The sequence below is a fragment of the Xiphophorus hellerii genome, chromosome 11 (genome assembly GCF_003331165.1).
Source record: "Xiphophorus hellerii strain 12219 chromosome 11, Xiphophorus_hellerii-4.1, whole genome shotgun sequence".
In the NCBI taxonomy this organism is placed as follows: Eukaryota; Metazoa; Chordata; class Actinopteri; order Cyprinodontiformes; family Poeciliidae; genus Xiphophorus; species Xiphophorus hellerii.
Window position 1 is genome coordinate 15,562,028 of NC_045682.1, and position 15,518 is coordinate 15,577,545.

At 37.5% G+C, this 15,518-nt stretch overlaps 1 protein-coding gene across 1 annotated transcript; it reads left to right on the top strand.

Moving 5' to 3' along the window:
- Positions 1-9,878: 9,878 nt before the first annotated feature.
- Positions 9,879-15,208, top strand: LOC116727922 (LIM/homeobox protein Lhx1-like). Its single transcript, XM_032575601.1, has 5 exons — positions 9,879-10,546; positions 11,105-11,325; positions 11,441-11,715; positions 13,559-13,715; positions 13,894-15,208. The coding sequence occupies exons 1-5, from the start codon at positions 10,377-10,379 to the stop codon at positions 14,292-14,294; spliced, it is 1,224 nt and encodes a 407-aa protein (XP_032431492.1). The 5' UTR covers positions 9,879-10,376; the 3' UTR covers positions 14,295-15,208.
- The last annotated feature ends 310 nt before the right edge of the window (positions 15,209-15,518 follow it).

Consider the following 15,518-nt stretch of genomic DNA (forward strand, 5'->3'; position numbering starts at 1 on the left):
ATCTGACAGGTTCAAATTTAGAACCTTTTTATTTTTCTATTTGTGCTGTTGTTTTTGTCAGACAATTTTACGGGGTTACATTTTCACCCTAGGTCACTGTTATGCGGAAGAAAAAAAAAACAAACTTTGATAAACAAGGAGAAGAAGCTGGGTCAACCTTCTGTTCTGGACTGGTGACATGTCCAATATGTACCTTGCAGATGGAAAACCTGCATTGTGCTGCAGTTAGGTACCAACTCCTACATATGACCATGCAGTAGACAATCCATATTTGATGGTTGGATGGACCTGCACACCCTTGAAATAATATTACGCTTACCTCACTTTCTTCTTTGCGTTGACATCAGCATTCAGCCATTTTTGATTGAAGATGATCGGCATCACACAAGACAACTTGGTAATATTAGCCCCACTATGTCTTTTCTCCAAATTTATTAGACTATTAAGTCCTCTTCAGATGACCACACAAACTGTGTCAGACTTAGTTCTAAGCTCTGGCTGGGCCATATTAGAATTGTTAATATGCTTTTGCTTAGACTCACATTTACTTTGAAAAATAAGATTCCTGTTTATCCTCAGCTATTTGGTAAAACTAAATGTACAGGTCTAAACCTAAATATTAGGTTTAAAATTAATGTTTAGACCTAAATGAGTGGTATTCATAGGCACTTATAAATACCACTCAGTTCAGTGAGTGGTAAACGAACTAAAACGAGTTTAGTTTAAAAAATCCTCACATAATCAAATTGAATTAATAAAATGGCATAATATAATTGGCACTTTTTTCACTGGAAGGCATCCCTTCGCCTGCCATTGTCTGCTCTGGCTTTATCCTGTTTGGAATCCGGGTGGCAGGAAAAAGCTGCTGGGTTTTAGCCTGCTGCTACTTGTATAATATGAATTAATAATTAGCTTGTGTCAGTATCTGTCAGTATCTGAGACAGAGTAAAACTGTGTCACACTGTGGCTTGTCTTCACCTTTGCTGGGATAGGTACAGTATATGCCCGCTTTTCCCCGGTTCCATGCACTTGTGATTCCTGTGACTCTTCAGATGGGTTTTAAATCTTCAATTTATCCTGTGTGTGTTCTTTAAGCACCAACAGGCTGTTTGCAAACATGTACTTATGCAACAATCCGCCACAACGTTTAAGCCACTTAATAGTGAAATGATTAACATTGACTATTTCATTACAGTGGCAGCCACCCAGGGATGGATGGGACACACTGGGACGTGTGCAAACTCACAATTGGGTAAGTGGAAGCAAAACCGAGCAAGCACAAAGATCTGAGTGACAATAAAAAGTAAAAAATGTTTAACCCCTAAGTTTTACTGTAATTTTTTACTGAGCTGCTGTTTAGGAAGGCATAAATTATATAAAGTACCAAAAACTGACAGCATGCAGATTGTGACTTGTGTCTGTCTTGTTTGATTCTGAAGTCCCTTTTAGGCTTGAAAGACAAACTTAATTCATGAAGCTTGTGTTGGTATTTTGTTGTGCTTTGTGACGTGCAAAGTCAGCAGATGTCCAGTTAAAGGGAGAAAAGGAGCGCCCATCCTTATTACTACGGACACTGATCAGAGTAACGGAAACTTCAGATTAGGTCTTAGTCTAATTGAGGCAATTAGCCCAAGAATTAACTTTGCCTTAAAATGCCTCCTTTACGGAAGAGGATTAGGGCCACTGGGAAAAAAAAAAAAAAAAAATTCTGATTTTAATCTCAGAGTTCTGAGATTAAAGTCAGAATTCTGACTTTAATCCAGTAAACAACTGTTTACACCCTTTATTAAAACGCATGTGATGTAACATTGCGAGACACGTTAATTCCTCCGTCGATGAAAGCTAAAACCATGCTAACAACTAGCTGTAGCCGTTAATACTTTAGACATTAAACTATCTATCTTGTTTTACTCACTTTTTGTTGTTTAATTAATGATGGGCATCTTCGAAGACCCCTCGAACACGGAAAAGCTGATTTAATCCAACATGTTCCTCCAGATATTTCGTTGTCCTCCTGCACAACTAGCATGTTGGTCATTGAAAGATGGTTCCTCCAATCGGTGCCCATAAATTATAAAGTCAGAATTCTGAGATTCTGACTTTTTTTCTGAAAGTCAGAAAAAATTCTGACTTTTTTCTCAAAATTCTGAGATTAAAGTCAGAACTGCTTTTTTTTCCGGTGGCCCTAATCCTCTTCCGTATCTTCCATACTCCTTTAATGCCATCACTGTGACGAAAATGGAGAGACTGGGACAAATACAACCACCTAGGCTGTCCTTACTGAAAAAGTGCACGGAAGTCCTCTAATGAAACAGACAGATTAATTACTCAAATTAACTTAAAGGATTAGGCCTAACATCCAGACACATTCTGATCCGGGCTGGAAAGCGGAATCCTCCTCCCAAATCCATTTAAAACCATTGGAACATGACTGCATGTCGACACATTAATCTAATCGATCCAAATGATCATCAGGTCTGTTACTGGCTTCTCAATCCTGTGGTGTATTACATGAATGCATCTGAAAAATTAGGTTGATAAATTAGTTTAAATATTTTAAAATCTCTGTAATCACTTCCTCATGTAAAACTTTAAAGCAGCTATTTCAATCTTAGGCTTGCATCTAGAGCCTGTAAATGTGACCGTACTGACCTGGAATTGAGTTAATGCAGATATCCTCATGAAAGAAAATAAAAAAAACAGAACCGTTGTTTTTCAATGGTTCAAATAAGAAACTAATGCTCAAAAGGGTAAACTTTGCCACTAATTGTGTTTTATAATTCAGGAGTTTATATGTAAGCTACACAACTACTAATACATGCCCGATGACAATGAGCCGTCTTTTGACAAGTAATATCAAAAGTTTGGAGCACCTTAAGTCTGCCTTTACGGCATCTTCTCAAATCAAAGGAAATGAATAATTTGTAAACTATAGCAGCGCATAAAAAAGTTTACTGGGGTGAAATGTCAAAATATCTAAAATCAAGTTTAATATCTCATGCTTTTTTGTGATGAAAAAATATTTATATAATAATGTAAATGAGAACATGCCTATTAAAAAAGGTAATAAAATAAAATTATAGGTCTTGCCATATACAGTTGTTTATTATTGTCATTATTGGTTTGCCATATAAATTCATTCTTCTGTGGTTAGTTTCTTATCTATTTCCTATATTCTTTCATCAGTGCATTTTAGTTTGTTATTATTGACACTTACTTTAGCTCTTTTTGTGTTAATGAGTTTCCATTTAACTGCTGTTCCACATCTAATCTGATTAGCTCACCTGGTTCCTTTGTATTTTTCCACCTTTGTCCGTGGTTTGCATTGTTCATTGCTCAATTTCTTGCTCTCTTTATGCTAGTATTTCAAGGCTTTATTTTTTATTTTTTATTCAGCATTAAAACTCTTCAATTTACCTCTCTGATTCTGATCTGCCTTAATTTGGGTCATACTGAAAATCAAACATGTCACAGTAATTAGGCAAATTTTGGTGATTCCACAGGATTTCTTTAAGGCTCTCAAAGTAAAGAGGGCTGGATTCAAAAGGACACCACAATTTGCTTTTGAAAATCCTGCTCCTTTGTTTTGCATCTCACATTGTAATGTTTTAATGCTTCTCTCACAACAACACAATCCCAATAAAATGCTAATTTTCGTGGTAATGCAGTGAAAGATGAAAGGGTTTGGAAGGTGTGGTAATTTTGTAAGGCACCATATTTATAATCAGAAAAATAAAATTTTGAATTTAAAACATGGTCATTTGCTTTCATATCACGCTCATCCAAGCTCCCCCGTACGTCTACGTGGAGCATCAGCAATGTACTCATCCAGTATGAATGAGCATGAGAGGCCTGTGATAGCTCTCCTCCCCGCGGGACTGATGACACCAGGGAAACCAAACAGGAGCTGATGGTGTGACAGAACAGTCAAGTGGGGCGGGAGGGGTGGCAGGGTGTGTTGGTTGTCGGGGGCTCGTCACTCCCCTCTGCCATTCTGCTCTTTTACAACTTTACAAAATAGCCTTTTAATTTGCTGCAGCGTCTGGGCCGTCTGAATTGTGCCCACATCAATCACCATCATCACCGCCAGGGCCATGGGTACCCCCACGGTCCCCTGGGCCCTCTCACCGAGCGGCCCCCCTCAGGCGAATCACTCTCTCTACTCCTCTCATATGGGGTCGTTTTCCATCTCACCACCCCGGCTACCTCACAGTCGTATTCAAGCATGCAAACAATGTGACGCTGCTTCAACACTGCCTCAAACTGTCATCAACAAAATATTATTTTAAGCCCATTTTTTTATGTGAACAGGATTAGGTTATTACTATCATAGCAGATATTACATCTGTTTTAGGGATAATTTTATGGTATTCATCATATGAGGATGTGATTTTATCTTATTCACAAGAGGTTTTGGATTATACACCTGGGAGTTTTCCCATTAACCTTGCATATGCTGTTTTCCTCATGAGTTTATAGCACATAATTTGAGTCTTTTCTTTTAATAATCTTCTTTAGTAGTTAGACTTAAAAAAATATATCTTAATAAGAGAATCAACCATTTGATTGTATATCTAGTTGTATGTTCAGGAGTGTAAATCTCCATCAGTCTCAAATCCTTTAGAGGTTCTAACAGGTTTTCTTGCAGAACTACCCTGCAGGTTGTTCCATGCGTCTTCCCATCAGCTTTAATGAAATCCCCTTTTCTGAAGCATGATGTTGACATCACCATGTTTCACTCTGGAGATAGTATGTCCACAGTGTACAATGTACAGCATTAGCTTTACAAAACACTATTACATAGTTTTGCATGCAGACGGAAACAGAAGCTCCCTACATGACTTGCGTAGAACTTCAAACTTGATTCCTTGGAAAAAATGTGTTCCACTAATAACGCTCATAAATTTTCCCACATGAGTTCTTAAAACTTTGCAGCTACCACTGGCCTCTTGACCAGCTCTTTATTGCTCTTCTTTAGCCTGCCAGTTCATATGAGCAACCGCGTCTGGGTGGGTTTGCAAGTGTATGAAATTCTTATAACTTGGGATAAATTAAAACTACAATAAACTTCCCCAAAGTTTCCCTTGATCATTTTTGTGTGATTTTCAAGGTGCTGTTAGATCACAAAGGGTAAATAACAATTTTAACAGAACAGATCAGATACACACAATTGCACTATTCTGTATTCTAATTTGGTGACTTCTATAGGTTGCATGCTTTCAAACACAGTTCTTTGAGACATTGTATGTTGAGTATTGAATATTGTGCTATTTGTTGCTGTGATGTGGTAAAATGTTGAAGAGTTTATGAAATATACTTTCATAAGGCACTCTGCATAATCCATTTATGTAGAAATTAATCTATTCAGAGAACTGACTACTGATTAATCTTGCACATCTCTATTCTTACAAAATTACAGCTAATTGAAGCAGAGTGTATTAGGGGAAGATGTATGTGCGATTTCTGCTGAACTGCCAATGTCATGCTAAGCTGCTCTACTTTTCAGTTAAAAATATTGAGGCTTTCGGGTCATTTGGCTCAGACAAGAGGAAGTACAGATGGTCTACCCCGTTGCCAGAAAAAGAATAATGAACTTTGTTTAAAACTGGCCAGAGAACTGTACACACCCCTGTGTAAATAGCCATGGGTTTGTGATATAAAATAGAGACCACTACAAATAGCTGCATGTTTTTTCCCACTGTTAAAGTGAGATACAGCAGGTAAATGAAATATTGAACACATCCCAATTTTTCTTGTTTAAAATATTTCAAATGAGGCCAGTAATCCACACATGCAAAGAAATCTAATCAGATTACTCCATAAATGAAGTTTTGTGTAAATAAATGGTATGATAGTGGGGGAAAGTATTGAACACATCAAGAAAATGATATGTACGATGGCAAAGAAAGTTAAGAAATGTTTGTAAATGTGTTTGTTTGTATGAAGCATATGTGCTAGTACATACAAATCAATGTCAGATTACATGATAATTAATTACCTATAAGGTTTCTCATTACCAAAGTATTGCACAGAGTGGTAAGATTGGTAAAAGCAAACAACCTTCACAAAGAATGAATGTTACTAATAGGGCAATGATTACAGCAGCATTTCTAAACCTCTGAATATACATATACTGCCATAAACATAATTTCACCATAAACAAGCCATGACCAGGTGACTTTCATAAAATGGTTGACAGAGGGGTCAAAAAATTATCAAAAGAGTTATACAAGAATCAAAGAACACTTGCGAGGTCCTCCAGGAAATTCTGGAAGTATCAAGCACAAGTTTCCCATGAAAACATAAAGTAATGCAATCAAACACAATGGCCTCAATTAACACTCTAAACAGGACTCCACTGATGAAGAAAATACGTGTTGAACTTACGGAAGGTAGTCAAATACTGGGAAGTACTGGGAGAATATAGTCTGTTCAGATGAAGAGAAAGAAACTCTTTAGCTATCATTTTGCACATAATGTTTAAAGAAAGACTGGTTCTGCACATCATCCCCACATGATATGCCAAAGGTGAAGTTTTACAGGTGAGAAGAAGTAGGGTGTGGGCTGTCCTACACCACTTGGCACTCCCACAACCCACATATTTAAAGGGAAGGATGAAAGAAGAAATGTATTAAGATTTCCAATGAAAAAGTCCCAAACATGGCAAAGGGAGTAGTTGGAAAATGAAACAGGAAAGAAACAGTGTGACTGAAAACAAAAAGGGGAGAAAGAGGAAGGATTAGTGAATAATTCTCTTACTCAAACATTGTCCCCAAAGAAATACTGAGAATTTCTTTTTTGTAAAAAATCAATAAATGAAAATGTGAATAATTTGGACGTTTCAATGTGTTTGAACGACTTTTTTCGTTTGTATTCCCATCATCAAGTTGTTCTTCATGCCAGATGGTTAAGTGTTTTGTTTGAACAAAGGAATCAGCACCGCCGAGTGTGTCTCTATGAGAGGAAGTGAAGCCATCGTGTTTCACAGCAAGTCTCTCCCGATGCTGCCAGACACACTTGTCATGCCATATTGTGCGCTGCCAGGTATTTTCCTGCTCTCTATAACTTTCCCATCCCACTCCTGCCTAATCAGTTTTAATTGACTTTAATTAGCATCTAGTAATTAATTTTGTTTTCTACAATTTATTTGTGTGACTGATCCCAGTGGGTGGTCTTGTTCAACTCGTTAGGGCCAATTAGCTGCAATTAACAAACACTAATGACGTGCCTCTTTTCATTCCAAAACAAACAGTGCACACCCTGCCAGATTCCAGCACTGCGAAGAGACCTTTTTGGTGTGAGGGTGGGTATTCGATGAGACACACATTTACTCATCAAGGAGGTCCAACTTGTGTGCTTTGGGTGGAATAAGTTTTTCACTTTAGCTTTTTTTTTTATGGTCGTCGCATGCGATATCTCCAAGTAGGTTTCCAAACAGAGTCGAGCTAAGAGAGATTTAGTTGGATCTGCTTTATGTGTGCTGTGATTTTCTTTTACCCTGATGTTTTATCAGACGCTGATTAAAAAGAGCTGAACACACTTGAATTTGAAACCCACTATAAGATCTCTTATCCAGTGCAGAGAAAAGGCTACTAATAACATGCATATCATCTTTCTTAAGATTAAACAAAAATTACCTGGTTCATTCTGCTGTGAGGAAATATGAAAACATTTCAAGCAATAATTTCTGGGTTTGTTTGTTTTTTTCAACATTGTTCAACTTTTCTTCCTGCAAAGATTATCAGACACGTCTGATGAGTTGAGCATTATGATAATGCATTCTTAAAATGAATGTGAAAAACTGTACTTCCTGCAATGAGACAGACAACTGATATTTCTGCCAGTCTCAAATGAATGGATGAATATATAAATAAATAGATGAAAGAGTGCAATCTAATAAAAATTTCTGAATAATCAGCAGCCTGCAGCCTTATCTTTCATTTATTTTTAAGAAAAGGCTACATTTCAGAGTTGCTGCCTGTGGTGCATGATTGACAGGCAAAATGTTGATATAAATAATAAGAGTAATATTGACTTTATGTATTAATACCAATAGCTATTAAGTTGACAATCAAATTCCTGTTAATTCAAAATATTGTACTTTGTTTTAAGCTGTGTTTTCAGTGTGTTTCATGACTATAATGATTACAACACACAAAAAAAGTTCAAATATTTGAGTTTAGAGTGAATAAACACCCTCTTATCCAACTGACAAGGTTCTAATCAATCATCTTTAATGGACGTAAAAAGATCTAAACAATAGAATCTTTTAAATGAAATACTTTTAGACAGAAAGTAGGACTAGAGATCCTGGAACAAATGTTATTCTGCAATCTTGTTTCTGCGCCAAAATGATCAACACAAACGTGATACGGATAAACTAACAAACAAAAAGAAAGGCATTTTAAAATATCAAGGAAAAGTTACAACTATCTGATCTGTTTTCTGTTTTTAACTAAAGAAATAAAAATAAAAAAGAAACAATTTGCATTTGGGCTTTTTAATTTCCCCACAGTACAGTTCTCCCTGCTGCCGGGAACTGCAGCTATCGGAGTCGAACAGAGCTGGGAGCCTGGGAGGGGGAAGTGCGCTATCTACGTCCCCATGTGCACCAACATGATCCGATAAGATCTATAAGAGACGGCCTATCGCCTCAGATTATAACCATTAGTGAATCTCGTCCTTTCAGAGAAATGAAGAATAATGCCGGACCACAACATTAATCTATCTGTCCTCTCCTATGCTGAAGGGACAGACCTGCTGATCATCAGTCAGCTGCCACCACTTCCAGGCTTTTTTCCAAGGAGAACATATTCATGACATCATCATTGACTCTCAGGATGAAATTATTATTGTTTCTAAAACAAACATTTATATAAACAAAAAATAACAATAATGTTTTGTAAAACTAGAGTTCCCTCAGCCAGAAAAAATTAATTAAGCTATAAAATCGAAGTTATTATTTTTTAAAACAGACTGCTGGATTTTATTTAACCAGTAGTGCTTGTGTACATAGCAAGAACTGATTTGTGAAAATAGTAGGCTACTGAAATAGTCATAAAATAAGGTTGAACTGTTTTTCTGACAACCACAGCTAAACTTTTCAGAAGCTGCTTACTAGCAAGTCTGACTTCAGAACTATCTTTAAACAATTAAAGATGATGAAAACGTTTTGAATGTATTATAACGAGCTGACATGTGAACAGCTTACCGGACAATTAGCCACAGCTAACGTGTGGTTATTGGAAATGACTGTCTCAAGGTTGAAAAGTTTAAGTTTAGCATTAGCGCTATTGCTAAGCTACTTAAGCCTGGTTACAAACTTAGATTTCTACCCCAACACACAAACGTTCACAACCAAAAAACTAACAAGTTTTATTAACTTTTTTACTATTTTTTTTATTAATAACACCTACCACATAAACATATGAACCTTTCTTTGCTCACTTTGCTCTCATTGAGTTTTGTTATAACTCAATGAATTAAGCCAACACCTGACTAAATAAACATCTGCTCAATTCAGATAAAATGTTAAGGCGAGAAGTATTCAAAAATGAAGTAGATTATGTTATTTTTATCTTTTAATAAACATTATATTTACAAACTAATATATTTTAACTAAAATGTCAGTATATTTTGTCTAAATATCAAAAATCTATTTTTATAGTGTAACTCTAGAATTCTTTTTGTTTGTTTTTTTTGTTGTTGTTTTTTTTAAGGAAATACACCGGGTGATTTTGTACTATTATTACTGTGTTTTTATTTGTTATAATGAAGTGTTGAGGTGAAACAAAAACAGAAATGACTCCTCATAGGTTTCTCGTGGTGATGACGTAGGCAGTTCCTTATTAGGCAGTAGGCTGAGCAGCGCAAGGTGAGCTCATTACAGCCTTCCTCTCAGGCTCAGAGCTCATCAGAGGAAAAGCGGAGCACAAACAACGAGGCAAAGCGCTCCGGCTGCTGCTCTACATTATTTATCTCTTCATCACACGACATTGGGGATATCTTGTCACCTTTTATCAGTATTGTTTTTAATTCAACCTGCCTCTCCCTCCCCTGTGCTTTTCGATAAAATGGCAAACACTGGAAGATCCTGGCGGGGCCCACTTTGATTTACAATAAATAATTTGATCACAGAAATGCTTCTGTATACGTGATGAAAACAATGTCTCGTTTGGAGCCGATGTCTGGATGTGGATTACAGGACCCCCGCAAACGGATGGTGATGTAAGCCTGGTCTTTCAGCGCAGCTTGGACCCAGTGGATTCCCCTGATCCAGTATCAGAACACTCGGACGATCGAAGATTGTTGAGGGAGGAGAGTGGAGGTGTCGGGAGGACACAACTAGTGAAATTCTCATCAGCTGGACCGGAACGATGCTACACTGTGCCGACTGTGAGAAACCTATTCTGGACAGGTTCCTGCTCAAAGTTTTGGACAGACCGTGGCACATCAAGTGTGTCCAGTGCTGCGAATGCAAATGTAGTCTGACAGAAAAGTGCTTCTCTAGGGATGGGAGACTGTATTGTAAGAACGACTTCTTTAGGTAAGCCTCCAACGCGTTTATTTCTTCAATTCAAGAAGAAGGAATGGCACTTTTTCTTTTTTTCTTTCTTTTTTTTTACAGGTGTGAAATTTTATTTTACTTTTTTTTTTTAGATAAACTGCAATATTTGACAATTGAGAATTCCCTCAATAAACTAAGAAGGTGAAAAGTCGATTAAATAAATAAGTGATAGGGAAAATATTGGCTCACATTGCTTTATGCTTGGATTATTATTTATATTTTTGTTGTTAGCATTTTTTTAAAATTTGTTTGAGTGTTATTTTCTGTTAAGAATCGGGTGGAAATTGTAACAAACATTGGGCCTGACAATTATTGTGCTCATATAACTAAATGCAACTAAATATAGTTTAACCATATTGTTGGAAAAACTAAGGCCTTTTGTGCTTTCGGTCACGATTATTAAAATGTTTGTTTATATATTCATATTTATTGACCACGTTATAGTCTGCTAAAACTTTGGCCTGTTTTTTTTTCTCTTCTTCTTCTTCGTCTTGTTTTTTCATTATTATTATTTATTACCTTATCTTTCCTGAACAGGAGATTTGGGACCAAGTGTGGAGGTTGCTCACAGGGGATTTTGCCCAGTGATCTTGTCCGCAGGGCCAAAAGCAAAGTGTTTCACCTCAACTGTTTCACCTGCATGATGTGTAACAAGCAGCTGTCCACCGGGGAGGAGCTGTACATCCTGGACGAGTTCAAGTTTGTCTGCAAGGAGGACTACCAGAACAACAACGGGAAGGACACGATCCTCCTGTCAGGTGAACTCATCGAATCTTATCTTACTGGGGTTTTTTTTATGAATATATATATATATATTTAATATTTTACTGCCGAATTCAGATCCACTCCTATAACTGTTCCCTTTCGTGACAGTCACGACGTGCAGCGACCCGAGCCTCTCGCCGGACTCGCAGGACCCGCAGGACGACGGGAAGGACTCGGAGGGCGGACACGCGTCCGACAAGGAGGCGTGCGGCAACGACAACGACGAGCAGAGCGCCGTCGGCAAGCGGCGCGGGCCCCGGACCACCATCAAGGCCAAGCAGCTGGAGACGCTGAAGGCTGCGTTCGCGGCCACGCCGAAGCCCACCAGGCACATCCGGGAGCAGCTGTCCCGGGAGACCGGCCTCAACATGAGGGTGATCCAGGTGAGCAGGCGGTCATGCTCTCGGGATAACAGCAGGAGTTATTAAAAAAAAAATAATAATAAAGTTGTCTAAAAACCCAGAGTTTGGTGTGACGAAGTTCGGAAGAGTATTTGGGTTCAAACTAGATTAAACATCATTTCATTTGTTTTTTTTTTGTGTGTTTTTATTATTATTATTATTTCTGCATTCCCAGCTTTTTCTTTATTTCGTTTGTCCCCCAATCAAAAAACTTCACAATATTCTTGGCTAATCTCTTTCTCTCCAACACTCATAAAACAAACTGTTAGAATTCAACCAATACGATCCGAGAAACAATTTGCATATTTTAATTGGCATAGTTTTCTAATAAATGCACACTTCTGAGTTGCGATTATGTAAGCTTAAGGTCTTAAAGACGCTCAAATAAACAAGCGAATGAATAATAATTATTGAGATTTTGGCTGTTCTTCGCTATTTAAAAGAAACCAAAAATCAGAATTGGTTTGTGATTAAGGCTTAACTGTTACTGAAGTAACAAACTAACACCTGATGTTACATTCATTGACAGGAGCTGCCAAGAATCCCAGCTTGTAAGTCTGACTTTATGCAAAGTCACACAAACGTCATTATTCTTGTTTCTATCAAAAAAAACTTTTTTTTAAAAAAGTCTGATGGCAGTCATTAGTTTTTATGGAACTCTTCTATTTATTCATAATGCCATTCAGATTAACACATCACACTGTTTTTTTTGTTTGTTTTTTTTACAGATTTTAATATCAACCATTCCAATTGTAAAAATAATATCAATAAACCAATTATAATTAGTTGATATTACAATGCCTAAATTCTACCAAGGTTTATTATTTTGTTTTGGTGACCAATCCTTCCTAAATAGTTAAAGAAGAGTGTTTCTGAAGTCAGTTGTTAGCTTAATTTGTTCTGTCTTGTTTTCAACAGATATCAGAGTATTTATGCATTCTAGTGGATTTCACCAACTCTACAAACGCAGATAACTGCTATGAGACTTGGCTGAGACATTGTGTTTGTTGGAACACAATTTTTATCCAGCTTTGGTATTGTTTAGTGACAGCGCTAAAGTTGAAGTCAAACTTGTTAGCAAGCTTGACTTCCTAGCTGTGGTTGGGCATGTTTATCTTATCACAGCAATTAGTCAGAACTGAGCAGCCTCGGTTCAGTAAAAATATTTTTAAAATATAAATACAATAAAGCTGAAAACAATTATTTAGACATTCCATGGGTGTTCAACTTCCAAAACGTCTGTTCATAAATATCAATAAAACGAATAAAATGTGTGCACATTTTTACAGTAAGTTGTATTGCTGAAATTCTTTATCAACAGATTGCTTCATCAGTCTTTGATGGACCTTCACACAACAAATGAGATGAGCCAAAATCTCAACTTAAACTCTAATCTAAATGGGATATAATTTGGAACTTATATATATATATATATATATATATATATATATATATATATATATATATATATATATATATATATATATAGATTCCAAATATATATATATAAGTTCCAAATTACACTTTATTTTAAATTACCTTTAGAAATTAACATGCTTGGATAACACTCAAGCAGTTGAATGGCTAATATTTAATAACCTCAATAATGTGAGTTTTCAGCAACAAAAAAAAGAAACTTGCATGTTTTTTCTACTGCTTCCTTATTTAATATTTTCTGTTTTGTTTGTTATTTTAAGATTTCACAATAGATTCTTGATATCGAGTGAAACAGCCTTTTCGTTTGATATCAATGAAAGAGTATCTACCCATTTTATTAATTCGTCTATATTCTCTAAGTAAAAGTGTTTATTCGTGTCTCCTTAAGGTTTGGTTCCAGAACCGGAGGTCCAAAGAGCGACGCATGAAGCAGCTGAGCGCGCTGAGCGCGCGGAGACACGTGTTTTTCCGGAGTCCGAGGAGAATGAGATCTCTAGGAGAGAGACTGGAACCAGGAGAGCTCGGCCATTTCTCTTATTATGGAGGTCAGATGCTCGACGGAATCATTTATTTGATAAAACGTCATAAGCTTAAAAAAAGGGGTGGGGTGTGTGTGGGGGGGGGGGGGGGGGGGGGGGGGGGGGGGGGGGCACGTTTCCAAATTGTTTCTTTCTCTGTGTTTTGACGCGATTCATGCGCTAATCCCACCTCTCACAAACGCAGATTATCCGAGCGAATACTACGGCCCAGGTGGGAATTACGAGTACTTCCAAGGCCCCCCTTCGTCCCAGGCTCAGACCCCCGCAGATTTGGGCTTTGTACCCTCGACGGTCCCCGCCGGCACCCCGTTAGGAGCCATGGACCACCACCACCACCCCCACCAACACGCAGGGGTGGGGCAGCACCACTGCGGCGCAGAAGTGCAGTGCTTCTCGGACGGCGCGTCGCACCACCCCGCGGACTCGCCCAGCCCGGAGCCCAGCGGGCCCGGCTCCATTCACAGCATCTCCAGCGAGATGTGCGGGCCCGGCACGCCGTTCACGGCCGTGTCTCTCAGCGACAACGGATACACCAACCAGCTGTCACAGCCGTCCTCGGAACTGAGTGAAGGCACTGCCTGGTAATCCAGCTAAAACAAAGCACACTTTATTTATTTATTTATTTATTTATTTATTTATTTATTTATTTATTTATTTATTTATTTATCATTAAGGCACTTTTTTTTGACAAGATTTTTTTAATATTTAAATATTAAAAAAGTTTAAATGTGAATGACTGCCAGTATTTCTCAAGTTCCAGGCCTCATTGATCAAGCAATAAGCAAAAGCAACTACAGGAACTTTAGTTAGTTTGAGAAGTTGGGCAGCAAAAGTCATTATAAACAATCTCAAAATTCAACCTTATCAAAATTCAACTTTACCAAGTCAGTCCGGGGGTTTTAAAAGACACCCACAGGGTGTCGGGTGAGACTGGCTGAACCTACAAAACCTGCGACAAACCTTCAAATCCGTGTTCAAGTAAATAAATGTGACATTTGTTTGGAGAGGAAGATGTGAAACGCTTCTATTCCCTTTGTTTACATCGAACTTTGTCTTCAGTTGATTGATAAAGAAGTTTTAAATTATTATTTTACATGACCATCTTGGAGGTTTTTGCAGCACTGTCTACTCTAAGATCTACTTGTCTGAGATTCTGACATGAACATGCATGATGTACTGTATATGTTTTATACAAACTGATACACAGAACTTTGTCTCTTTGTAATGATGTAAAATAGGATTTTATCATTTAGTGACAAATCACAAACTATGACTGTGACGCCCAGTAGATCAGTACAGTGCGTCTCTCAGGACTGTGATCAGATTTGGGTTTTTTTGTAACGTCTTTACATGTCTGCCTTCAGAATGATATCTTTGTAAGTCTGATGATTTTATATTGGTGAAGAACGATGATTTGGCTTCGATATGAGTCCAGCTGTAAGTGGATTAATGAAGAAATATTGTAGCCTACAGAACAGTAAATGGTTTTCTGAAAGCTCTGCTGCTCGAGTGTTTGATTTCAGTGAAATGTTGTCTTTCGGTTGGAGAAACAGTTTAAGGCTAACATGGATCCAGTCTTGCACTTTTAGCTGTTCCAACGCATACAGTTTCAACAAACTCTGTCTAAAAAATAAACAAGTAAGCAATAAAAGGGGGCTTTTCTATACAGATTCAAATATAAAACTGCTGGATTTCACAATCTTCTATTATACAAATGTTTCCCCTACTACTGGATTGGCTTATTTGTCGATTATATGTAAAATATTTGCAAGCTATTAGTCCATCCATCCATCCATCCATCTTCTTCCG

What these genes read in the sequence shown, in the direction of transcription:
- LOC116727922 (XM_032575601.1), top strand. Translation starts at nt 10,377, where the DNA reads ATGCTACACTGTGCCGACTGTGAGAAACCTATTCTGGACAGGTTCCTG. An exon ending in TGTAAGAACGACTTCTTTAG is followed by an intron (nt 10,547 to 11,104) that starts GTAAGCCTCCAA and finishes TTTCCTGAACAG; the next exon opens with GAGATTTGGGACCAAGTGTG. An exon ending in TCAACATGAGGGTGATCCAG is followed by an intron (nt 11,716 to 13,558) that starts GTGAGCAGGCGG and finishes TGTCTCCTTAAG; the next exon opens with GTTTGGTTCCAGAACCGGAG.